Source organism: Bacillus rossius, chromosome 1 (genome assembly GCF_032445375.1).
Source record: "Bacillus rossius redtenbacheri isolate Brsri chromosome 1, Brsri_v3, whole genome shotgun sequence".
In the NCBI taxonomy this organism is placed as follows: domain Eukaryota; kingdom Metazoa; phylum Arthropoda; class Insecta; order Phasmatodea; family Bacillidae; genus Bacillus; species Bacillus rossius.
The window spans coordinates 78,069,569-78,082,264 of NC_086330.1; the positions used below are offsets into that span (position 1 = coordinate 78,069,569).

The window sequence follows — 12,696 nt, forward strand, 5'->3', positions numbered from 1 at the left end:
ATGTTGTCTTCGTATCTACGTGGATAATCTTTGGTATCTACTTTGTAAAGTGAGTCCAGTGTACACCCAGTAGCTGGCTTGCTTGTTGAACACAGAGTTGAACACTCATGTTTACAGAATTTGTTAGGTCAAATTTTACCATAATGTTTATTTACTTTGATTTTAAATAATAAATATAATAATAATAATAATTTTGATGATTATGATGATGATGATGATGCTGATGGAAGACACGAACAAAACGATTAAGCAAATTGACAACATTGGCATTTTTAAATCAAGGTTGTTTCAATTTTTATTTATCCTTGGTACAATTCATCTAACCATTTAAAATCGATTTGATATTTTAGTAAATTTATTTCACCTTTAAATTAGAATACATGCGCGTAATTATCTCTCTCACCAATTTTACTCTATGAAAATGAACTGTCATAAAGCTTATCACGTGTTTAGAAAAGTGGCCAATGGGGGTTCAACACGAGTCGACGTAGCCACGTTTCAGATCATTGAAATTTTTGTGTTTTTGTTAGCAGCAGTTCTCACTCCTCACTTGCTAGTAGTACATCTCCTGGTTGTCAGACTGTACTCATTTTTTTGTAAACATGAAGTATGTATTATATATATTTTTTACATTATTAGGTGCTGTTATAAGCGATGAAGAAATTAAAAGTGATCAAGGTGTGTTAGTGTTGACAAGTAAAAATTTCAAGACTGCCATTTCGAATAATGAACATGTCCTCGTAGAATTCTGTAAGTATCAAATTTTTAAAATTAAATATTTAACGTAGATTACGTATTACAGGGATTTCTCAGAGTGAATGCCAAATTTGTTTGCTTTTAAGATGATAGTAATTGAAACATTGGTTCAAATCAGAAGTATACTTTACTGTCATTTTCATTAACCTCTAATGTTAGATACAAGATCTGACGTCATTGATAAGGCCAGCATTTTGCGTTTATTGGTCCATTAGTGCTATGTGCCGGGTGACGTTAGCTGTATATCTGGTAGAATGTCGGGAAAACTTTCACGTGGCCGGCTTATTTATTTAATATTTTGGTCTAGGCCTAGGTATGATGTGTGGGTTTGCAACAGCTGTTCGTGAAATGTATTGGAAGTGTGGCCCCCCCCCCCCCCCCTGTCCTGACTGGTTTTCCTCATTTTCCCCGAGCCTTTAAGGTAGTCAAATTACTGGGAATCAGTTGTGAGATAGTTGTCTTTTTACCTTTTCAGGGGCTTAAAAAAAATTAGTTAATTTTGTAAATGATGGTTCTGACCTCATTATCACCCCTAATATACCTACTTTTAATTTTTTTATTATAGCGGCAATTGGGTACAGAAGTGTCCGGTGGCAAGCATTCGCCCTACTTTCCTGCACTCTTCTTCTTAACTGATCCACACTCCCAGCCGACACACACTCCTCCTCCAGCCTATTCCATTCCCCTACCGTCCTCATGACCATCACATTTTTTCCCCTTTCTGTTCTCCTACTCTGTTTGAAAACCTTCCTAGTATTTTCCTTCCTACTTCTAGGCATTCCCATTTTGACTTGTTTCCCCAGCTCTCCCCATCCTCCCACTCCACTCAGCACTTGGTATATCTTGACCAGTCTCTCCTGTCTTCTATCCTTTAAGCTCTCCCATCTCAATCCTATCATCATCTCTGTGGTACTGCACTCCCCCTTCCCTTCTTTGTCCATTCTCCTCCACTTGCCCTTCACCCATCTAGCTGCTCTCCTCTGCACCCCCTCCAGCTCCCTCTCAAGTACTGCCGTGTATGGGTCCCACACTGCTGCGGCATACTCCAGCATGGGGCAGACCATAGTTTTATAGGCCTATCACGCAAGATGCTGCTTCTACCCCTGAGCACTCGTCCCAGCATGCCCAGGGCCTGTCTGCTCTTCTTGACTACCTTGTCTACCTGCTACCCCCACCCCAGGTTACCTTGCAGCACCACCCCTAGATATTTATAACTTGTGGCCTCACTTATCACGTCTCCCCTCCAGCGATATACATTCCTGACAATCTTCCTTTTCCTGGTAAACCTGACCACTTTTGTCTTACCCACATTTATTTTCATGCCATTATTTTCCACACACTTTTCTAGCCTTTTCAGATCATCCTGTAGCCAATAGTCTCAGCATCCATGTATACTACGCAGTCGTCTGCAAATAGCCTGATATGCCCTTTTATCTCCTCACCTATATCGTTCATCATTATAGTGAAGAGCAGTGGGCCGAGCACAATGCCCTGCGGCACCCCTGACGTAACCCTTCCTTCCTCCGACATCTCCTCCACACGTACCCTCTGTGTCCTTGCTTATGAAGTCCCCAATCCAACCCACCACCCTCCTGTCACTTATAGCCCCCTCCACTTTCTTCATCATTTTCTTATGAGGAACTTTATAAAATGCCTTTTTGTAATCAATTTGCAGACCTTTATCTACCCCCTCCACCAGCTCCTCCAACAGGCCCGCCAGCTGAGTTTCACATGACTTTCCCCTCCGAAATCCATGCTGTCTCCTGTCAATCCACTGCCTTTTGTTCAGTTCCCCTACTAGATGCCTGTGCACTAACCTCTCCATTACCTTACCTACTGCCGACGTGATGCTAACTGTTCTATAGCTGGCTGGGTCCTCTTTGCTACCCCCCTTCTTGTGTATAGGTTAGTGTTGCAAATGAAAAAAAAAACAGCAAGTTTTTTTTTTCCTTCAAAAATCCATGGTTTTTTTTAGGAAAAATACTTTGGCCCTAGTTTTTTTTCACTTTTCAGGTTTTTTTTTATTTTAAAAATAAGTTCCTTTGCATCCTTTCTAAAAGTCAACGAGACATTAATTAAATATTTAAACATAAGTTTATGTGTGATATAAAGTTTAGACTAAGTAGGCACTTGTTTGTTTTATTTTTAAAAAAATACTAAAAAAAAAATAAAAGTGTAATTCTCGAGAAATACACTAATGCATTGTTTAGTATAGTTTCACTGTTTCACAGCACAGAAAACAATACAAAGCAAAAAGAATAAGAGTAAGTTCTAACACTATAATTAAATGTTATATAATTGACAAAAAAAAATATATCCGCCAATAGTCTTCATAGCCAAAGGTCAGAAAACATACGCAAAATAATTTTTCCAAAACTGCTAATAAAAAAACCACAGTCCACAACACAAGACAATAAGACATACAAGTCCACTCCGTCTGCAACACACATTTAAAAGTCCATCTCTTCTGATTCAGACGCATCCTCCCGAGTATCAGATTCACTGTCAACCGGAACCGACCAAACCGAATAATCATCCGATTCATCTTCATCCATGTTGGCTACATTCGGGACGGATAGCGCTTGAGGTCGAGGACTGGGGCTGGCTTCATGAGCTGCCAGTGCCACGCTTGTGTCTACATCTTCTTTCCGAAGTTTTAAGTTGTGTGCTATAAACACAATTTTTGCTGCCCTTTCATTGGTGAGCCTATTTCTTTTTTTTTTGTGTGAATTCCACCATACGTACTGAAGCTCCTTTCACAGGCAGCTGAAGTTGCAGGAAGTTCCAAAAACCTTACTGCCAACTTTGAAACTTCTCTGCTGTTGCAAAATCCTTTCCACCAAGCTATTGGCGTTATTTTGGAAACTGATTCCCAAAGGAAAGTTTTGCTGAAAAATTCACTTTTTGCACGGTATTTTGCCAAAAAGTGAGGTTAAGTGCTGTTAAACCTGTAAGATGGGTAGTTGGCAGTTTAAAAAAAATATATTATTAAATTATAATAAACTATCAGTGGTGGATCCAGGATTTTGGTTTGGGAGGGGCTTGACCCAACTGAGGCTAGGCTTTATCAAGGCAAACACTAAAACAATAGTGGACCCAGATGCTTTTGGAGGGGGCTTGAGCCCCTTAGCCCCCCCTCTGGATCCGCTACTGTAAACTATGGTAGGTATTTTCAACAAACATTAGTTTTTATTGTTATTTCTTACTTTAACTGTAGCTCATACTTTATAGTTAATCTTTATTGTATCTATGAAAAAAAAAAACATTTATTTTGGTGAAATAAAATAGGTTTTTTTTTAAAAAAAAACATGCTTTGAAAAAAAACTGTTTTTTTACAACACTAGTATAGGTACCACCACCGCCTCCTTCCATTCTTGTGGCAATTTGCCCTCCTGCAGCGATCTACTGAAAAACAACTCCAGGTACTTCACCATGGCTTGCCCCCCCTCCCCCCCCCCCAGCTTTACCATCTCATTCCCTATGCCTTTCCTTGCCTATGGCTTTCCTGCTGTCTAACCTTTTCACTACTTTCTCAATTTCTTCCTGCTTCCTGATCTCCAGCCGTTTCTCGTGTCGCCCTGTACTTGGCTCAGCATGTTTCCTTTCCCACTGTTTTCCCTTCTCAAACACTGACATGTACTGCGTGGCCAACATGTTTGCCTTTTCCTTGGATCCCGCTGCAATTTCACCTTCCTGATTCCTCAGAATTGGAACCCCTGTCCCTGTGCCCTTCGTGTTCCTAACAAACCCATATAGCTTATGCCAGTTGCCTTTGGTCCCCTGTACCATCAGGTCCCCGAGATAGGCCTCCTTCGCATTCTTTATCTCTCTATTCAGTTGCTTTCCTATTTCTTTCAGCTCCTCTGTTGCTGTCTTCTTTCCCTCCTTTTTCCCCAACGCATATAAAATTCTACCCTTCCTCTTTAGTTTCCGAATTTCCCTTCCATAATAGGGTGGGTCCCCTCCCACATTTATCATTTTTTTTTTTAGGTACATACTGCTCTTGAGCATCTCCCACCACATTTTTAAAATTCCTCCACCGTTCCTGTACATCGATGCCTACCCTCCAAGTCAAGCCAAGCACGGGAAAATGGGTATTTTGGGTGGGAAACGTTGAAACCATAAGAAAACAAATCAAAAGTTTAATGCCATAACATTATACATTTTATTGTATTTTTAGTTTACTCTACTATTGTAAAATATTTCATTCTGGTATAATAAAATAATATGAGTTGGATGGTTGGAATTATAGTTTACTTCACATTACCAAATTAAATATATGAGTTGGATTGTTGGAATTATAGTTTACTTTACATTACCAAATTAAATGTAGGCTATTTCAGTTGTAACAGTTGGGGTAACTGTTGGTGGGTTGTTTTTTTCTTAAAATTAATTACAAGATAAAAGCAAGATGGATATGGACACTGCATTTATTAACAAGCCTATGGATCCCGAATTGGGTTACAGTAACACCTAAACCCTGCTTAAGACATTTGCTCCGCGACCCAGCAAGCAGCGGCTCTTTAAGCTAAATGACTGCCTGGCGAGTGAGCGTGTAGCCTCTTTCACAGGAGTGTCTGTAAACAGATACAGTATGTTGAACCAAACTATTTCTGTAAATGAAGTTACATATAAAATACTGAAGCATAATTGCCATGTAAACAAATGGCTTTACAATTCATTTTGGCTATAGCTTGAATTGACTATCTCTGCCTAAACTAATATTGAGTTTAAAAGTTACGGGATATTCCAGCCATACATCTATAATTACAATTTTAACTGCTTTCACATGTACAATAGCGAAAGAAAATATTTTAAATAAGTATGACACAAATATTATAAGACTTTGCCTGCTGCAATAAAATATTGTTTTGTAGTTTTACAATGTAAAACGTGCAAGTCGAAACACAAAATATACGTACTTATGTATATAATATGCTATTTACAACTCTTAGTACGTAAGGGCTTGATGGTGGTCATGTTCTTGGCTCACCAACAATCCTATGTCAGTCATAGCTTCAAAGTTTGCTGACTGAAGGAATTAAGCTCCTGAGACTTAAAATCCATAACCAACACTTGAGCGTGCCCGGGAGTAACACAGCAGGTAAGTATGGCTATAATAAGGACATAACTTGGTCTCAGCATCCAGTGGAAGTTGGTGAGGACCTCTCAGCTGGAGTTGTCTTCCAGGCATTTGGTCACCACCTTGGACCCCACCCTGCAGCTCCCTAGGCGAGGTGATGGCGGACTTGTAATGCCCTCTTGTGGATGGCTATGGTCCTGACTTCAGTTCTCCCATGTACAAGATGACTTGTGAATTTCGGCAAATTGTCCCCGAAGCTGGCAGTGCTGCTCTGCTTCAGTAGAAGACCTTGGCCACTGGTCCTGCTCCAGACTCTGGAACAAGCTGACACTTCATAGAAAGCTGCTGTTCATTGATTTTCAGTTGTTTACATATCGTAGCCTACTTTTCTTCATGGGGTTGGACAGCCTCGCGGCAGTGGAGCGAGTCGGAATGTGCAACACGCAATCTGGTGGAATGACCCTTTGTCACTCATTGTGGTCTTATTGCACACTGTTCTCTTTGAGGCCCCGGTATGGGCATATTTATACCTGCTTGCTGTAGGTGGTTATGATGGTATGAAGGCAGGCCAATCAGATGGCTGGATTGAAAAATATCCACAATGCAAACATTCTTTTTATGTGGGTTGCTCATCTCATAGGGTTCGGCTGTGTCTTTGATGGGTTACCCACATAGGGATGCAGTTCGTCATGTTCTGCACACCGCGCCAACTGGAGGGAAACATTCATACTGTAACACTGTATCAGATTCCATAGTATCAGTCTTTATAATAACTAAATAGTATTTTTGAGTCTAATTTTCCCTCTCCCACCAACATTTTTATCCATTCGAAGTATCTATTTTACCGCTATTGCCAATAAAAATTTAAAGGTGACATTTACTACTTAACCTTAAATAAAATTAATTCCTTTAGTTTTACTGTTCTGAAAGCATTCCTTTCACATTTTGTCCCTCTATAGCATGCCATTTGCATTATCTTACTATATTCTTCAGTATTCAATCACCAAACTCACATACAAACTAATTTATTTCACTTATTTATTTTTGTAATGTAATGTCTTAGTTCACTACAACTTGTCAAACAACCACACCTTAACTTCCACAACAAATCTAGGACCCCTACCTAGTGACGGGTAAGGGAGCTGGTGAAGATGCATCGTAGAGCAGCAAGGTGGGTGTTGGGAATGTGGAGAAGGAAAGGGCAAGAGCAGGAAATGGATAGTCCGATGGAAATGATTGAGTTTGGGGTGGGAAGCATTAAAGGGAGGAGAAGGATGGAAAGGAAGGTTAGCCAGACAGTATAATGTGATAAAGGGAGAGAGTTGCTGGAGGGTGGAGAGATCACGGCTGGAAATTCCAGAAGTAGTGGAGGCTATTGGAAAGAGGCAGGCAAGCCTCCCTGATGAGGCCTGGAAGGGAGTGGAATTGGCTGGGGGTAAGAATGGTGGGGGGGAGTGGGAGTTAGAGAAAGGGCAGGACCCCTTGCCACAGAGCGAAAGCCCAATTGCAAGTAAAAGATATCAATCAATCCAATACTACCCTAACAAGTACATTTTCTGTTTAATTGGTATCAATATTAAAACAAATACTATATTTAAAAGATATTCTTGGACATGTGCCATTGCTGGATTAACTTTATGCCATAGAGAAACCACAAGATTGAAAAAGACAGATGAGTACACGAACACACTGAAAACCAGAAAATCAGTATCCTGGACCCATTGTTAATACATAGAAAGGTCAACTAATACAGGAATAAAAATTCCACAAAATTTTTAGGTATTAAAATTGACAGCCACTTAAAATGGCACAAATGCACATTCACAATACATATTGTTAAAAACTAGCCAGTATGTCAAAATCTGTAACGTGGACATCTGTCTGTACAATAGTTTACCACAACATGTTAAAAATATAAACAAAAAATATTTTTTGCAAAAGAGTTGCAAAGACTAGCACAAGAATTGTTTTTCTATTCTTTTAAATATATTGAAAATTTTGTGAAAATAAAAACAAATAGGTATATTAAAGATTGTAGGATGACTTAAACCAAAATGTAAATTTATGCTACATTATTGTGGTTGTATAGAATATGGTGCACATTATTATTATTATTATTATTATTATTATTATTTCTTATAGTTTCAGCTAATCAATGGTATGATTTCATTTTAAGTATAATGTAATATTATATTTTGTGTTTCTTATGATATTTTTTATGTATTATATTTGACTTGTATCATTCCCCCTCAAAATAGGGTTGAACAATATTTAAAATAAAATAAATAAAACAAGATTGTTGTTAGTGTTTATTTTCTGGTTTTGTTTCCACTGAATTTTCTGTGCTATGTGTTTGACATTTGAAATCTGCTGATTTTAGCTGTTTTGCTGAAAGTTTGTGTATTCATATTTCTTGTTTATGCTTGTGGTTACTCAAATAACAGATATTTAAAACAAGAAATGTTGCATGTCTAAGAAAATCTTTTAAATCAGTTTCCCTATTGCAAAAATCATTCAAAGAACGTATAAATACTTAATTCCAACCATTTAATTTTTATTGGCCACCTTTCTTGATGTCATATGTTTCATAGAAAAGTTTTTCTTTCACAAAAAAAATTAAAAGGGACAGGGATGGATGATTGAATGGAATTACGTACTTTTTGTAAACTTACGAAACATTAGAAACAAGGGTGTGTAATTTTACCATGTCCAAAAATTAAGGATTTTTTTTATTTTTTAAATAAACAATGTCTTTCCTTTTGTTATTGCATAATAAAACCTGGCTAAGAAGCATTATTGGTGAAAACAGGTTAGCTCAAGGAGTCATGCTTAGCATTCGCCATCAGTGGATTTTCATTGACGAGGAGCAAGCTGTTGTAGCAAATATCATAATAGGACAATACGGGAAACTCTAGCCAATTAGCAGTGGTGAAGCATGAGACACTTATTGCATTGCTTTCAAGCTATTTAACAATCCACGCTGCTAGATGCCACTACTGTAACTAGTTTCACACACTTAAAAATGAAGGTACATTCCACACCACCAGGTTCGCTGGCATCACTTGTATCGCGTATTGGTTGCCAATTTCCCATATTGTCCCTTTGACAGTATTTGGCTATAGTTTGGAAATTTGAAACTGGTTTTCACAAACTTTGTTGTAAAAATTTTTTTTGATAGATTTAGTTTTTTCTTTTGCGATTGTTATTGTATAGCACCATGTACCCTCTGCTCCATGACAAAGGTCATATTCCTAATAATGCACCTCCTTTCCATTTTGAGCAGTATACACCCTTCATTTGAAGCATTCCCAACAATGCTCAGAATTTCGATTAATTTTTTTTTTCCAGGACAGCTTCTGAACTAAATTATTATGAGTTGGTTTTGAAACACGTCAAAGATGATTACAGACACATGTGTTGGTTCGGGAGTTATGCAACTTCAAGGTTATCAAGAGATTTATTGGTAAACAAGATGTGAATGCTGAACTGGCTCTTTATGTCTATCAATTTTTAGAATGTGGTTTCTCTGTAAGGTACTATTAAGATTGGCTGAAGTGGTTTTATAATGGTAGAAGATTATCATTGTAAATATATCATTCCAGAACTCATTTAATTAAACAAATGGTAACTGTTCCCTATCATGTATTCATATTTATTCCTTACTCCTGATGGAGTGATCATGTATACATTAATCCTGTGGTACATGATGTTTGATGTTTTAATTTAGTGCATCCAATGATCATGGCCAAAGAAAAATGCAAAATATCACAATACAAACAAATAATGTCAGGTCTTGTGGAAATTTTTTCCTTTGTATTCAATTTGTGATCATAATTCATTGTTAGGTTTATTAAAAGTTCGAAGTCCAGGATATTTTGACGTACTAAATTAAAACAAGTATCATGTACCACATGATAACCAATTAATTCATTGGTATTTCTGCATAAGTGTGGCTTCTGCAAAAAGAAAAAAATTATAAAAAAAAATATGAGAATGTTATTTTTAAATTTCTCTCAGATTAATGAGTCTGTAAAACTGCATTGTGATATTCAGATAGTTTGCTAAATGTTTACTGTTGGAACAGTTGGTTGGTTTAACTATATTTAAAATAATGTTAACTTTTGGACATTAAAAATACTTTTTAATGGTGTAAAAGGTTGTTTAAAGTAAGGTTAGCAACATTTAATAGTTATAAAATACTTTAGCAGGACGATTAAAGAACATTAGTTTAAAAAATTCCATTTTTGTAATTTTTTCCCCTTTGGAAAAACTTTTGACGAATTACAGAAATCGAAAATGTCATAATTAGGAAAGGAAAATGTGTAGAGTAGTGACTTCTGGGAAATAAGAGTAATTAAAGTGAAAAGTTGATTTGGTCTGTTAAATTAATAAAACTCGTATTTAAGTTTAAATTAAACAAACAGTAATATTAGTGTAGCTGATTTAACATTACCAGTGTTTAGTTATTATTTGATTATTTACCAGAGGCCGTAACACATTTATAATAAAAGATTTCAAAAAATCTTAAAAGTAGTGTTTTTAGTTGTTTTTTTTTTTGGTTGATTTTTATGATTTGTTAGCCCTTCTCAGCATTTTGAATTTTTACTACTATATAATGGTATACTGCAATTTATATGGGATATTTTTATTAAACCGCCGTATATGCCTAGATTTTATATTCTTTCATAAGTCGTGTGTATGGCTATGTTAATAATGCTATATATATACACCTTTTTTTTGTTTTGTAAATGGGGTATTTTTCATGATCATGAATATTTTTTGTACTGATTTTACAGTGTTTGCTGTAAGCTGTAAATGTAAAATGTTCTCTGTGGGACCCACCCTGGGGCCCAGGCTCATGTTGCAAGACTGCAGTGCACACACCAGTTTGTGAATTGTGGCGTTCAGTACCCACAGTGATCTCGACGAGTCTTCTTAAGGTTTTCTATGCAACTCTCCAGCGTTACTTTACCTATAGAGTAAGGAAGATTAAGCCCAGTTATTTTCATCATCTTTCATCTTGTCTTAACCTGCTTGTATTTTGGATAAGCCATTAGAAGTTTCCCAGATAGTTTTCATTTAATAATATTTGAACTATTTATTAATGTATTGTTGATTATATTATGTACATAAATTATAATTAGTGTAGTATTTGGGCATATGTTGCAATAACTGTAAAGAAGAAAATTTTGGTTTTTTAAAATAATCTTGAAATCTTGGATGAAGTATATTAAACACTATTAACTTTAAAAAGGTTAGATTTGTGGGCTATTTTTAAACTGTACATTTTGGTTATTATTTTTACTAATTTTCAAATTTTTCATTTGGACTTAAGCAACAATTTTTAAGTGGATGCTCTTGATGCATTATAGCTGTCCTCACTACCTCTGTCATAACCAGATTCAGGTGAAAACTGAAGCATTGTGCTTTGCATTTTTATGAGAAAAAAAATGAGTTAGGTTACCATCTCTCTTAATCTAGACATTTGCAATGAAAAGTGAATGCTTTTAAGAGATCTGGAGACCTGAGGTATTAGGTAATTGTTCGTTAGATTGCATATCCAGTTGTATTTTAAAATAAAATATTAAAATTAAAAAAAAGGAATTGTTTGTGTTTGTGATGTGAAGCTGTAGAACTACCAAAATATATTTTATTTTGAAAGCTTTGAGGAACATTGTTCCCAGGAGCAACTTGGCTTGTGGTAAATGAAGGTGAAGCTGCAGCTAGACGCAGAGGAAGGCAGGTGTCAGGAGGGCCAACACGGTGGTTGCAGATGCGCCGTGGTGCGGGCACTGCAAGGCGCTAGAGCCGCAGTTCGCCAAGGCGGCCCAGAGCCTGGTGGACGCCGGCTCCGCCATCAAGCTGGCCAAGGTGGATGCCACGGAGGAGACGGATCTGGCGGAGGAGCACGCCGTCCGGGGCTACCCCACCCTCAAGTTCTTCCGCGGCGGCCAGCCCATCGACTACAGCGGTGAGCCCCTCGTCCCCGTGTTACTGCTTCCTCTGCTTACTCTGAGCCGCAAACATATGGGAAACTAACCAATAATTAAAAATATATCTTAGAAAATGACTGTGACTGAAAGGGTTGATGGTTTAAATAACATCTAATCTTAAAACCATTTTAAAGGGCTACCCACAAAACGGCACTAATGGCCAGATGAATAAATACATACATCAGGGAACTCAACACTAGCCTAGCTTGTTGGAACTTGCATAATATCTTATTACAAGCTGTTTCCTGTTTAGACTGTGGAGAAAAGTCCTCAACTCCAATTGTAATTTACTAAATCAGTGAGACTGTCTGGCAACACTCACACTAGATGGAGCCCCATGGCATAGTTAGTTGTATACAGCCAGCTAGTGCATAGTTCTGTCTGGATGCAAACTATGGCATTTGAAAATATTTGCAATCTGTACTATCACATTAGAACCATGTCGAAATATTGTTTCTAATAATCAGTTATATACCTTAAATAAAATTAAACATGAAAATTAATATTTTTTTAAGTCATTGTCATCATTTTGTTAAACAGTTTTCATAAGCAAAGGAGAAATTTTGTGTAAGATTATAAAAATAATCTAAAAATTTTCATTTGAAAACGGTATGGTGTGGAAATTATATGCAAGATATTGAAGTCTTGAATTGGAAAAAAAAAAAAGTTTCTAAACTATGAAACTACTTTCTGTACCTCATTTATAGTCTGTCCAAGAAACGGATACGTCCATAAACTAACTTGTAATGAGCAATATAATATCAAAATATGGTCACAACTTAAAGTGAAACATTACTGTTCTGAGAAATTTTTATTATAATGCTTGCTGCCCTGACATTACAATCTGAGGCATTAAAATATTGT

The 12,696-nt window shown here is 36.9% G+C and overlaps 1 protein-coding gene across 2 annotated transcripts in view; it reads left to right on the plus strand.

The window, feature by feature from the left end:
* Nucleotides 1–446: 446 nt before the first annotated feature.
* Nucleotides 447–12,696, plus strand: part of LOC134538158 (protein disulfide-isomerase) — a 63,585-nt gene continuing 51,335 nt past the window's right edge. Inside the window, exons 1-2 of one of the 2 annotated variants that reach the window (XM_063379223.1) lie at nt 447–750; nt 11,613–11,810. In XM_063379223.1, coding sequence (XP_063235293.1) covers nt 603–750; nt 11,613–11,810 — 346 coding nt within the window. In that variant the 5' untranslated portion in view covers nt 447–602. The remainder of the gene's footprint in view (nt 751–11,612; nt 11,811–12,696) is intronic. The other variant, XM_063379213.1, reaches the window with a different exon arrangement.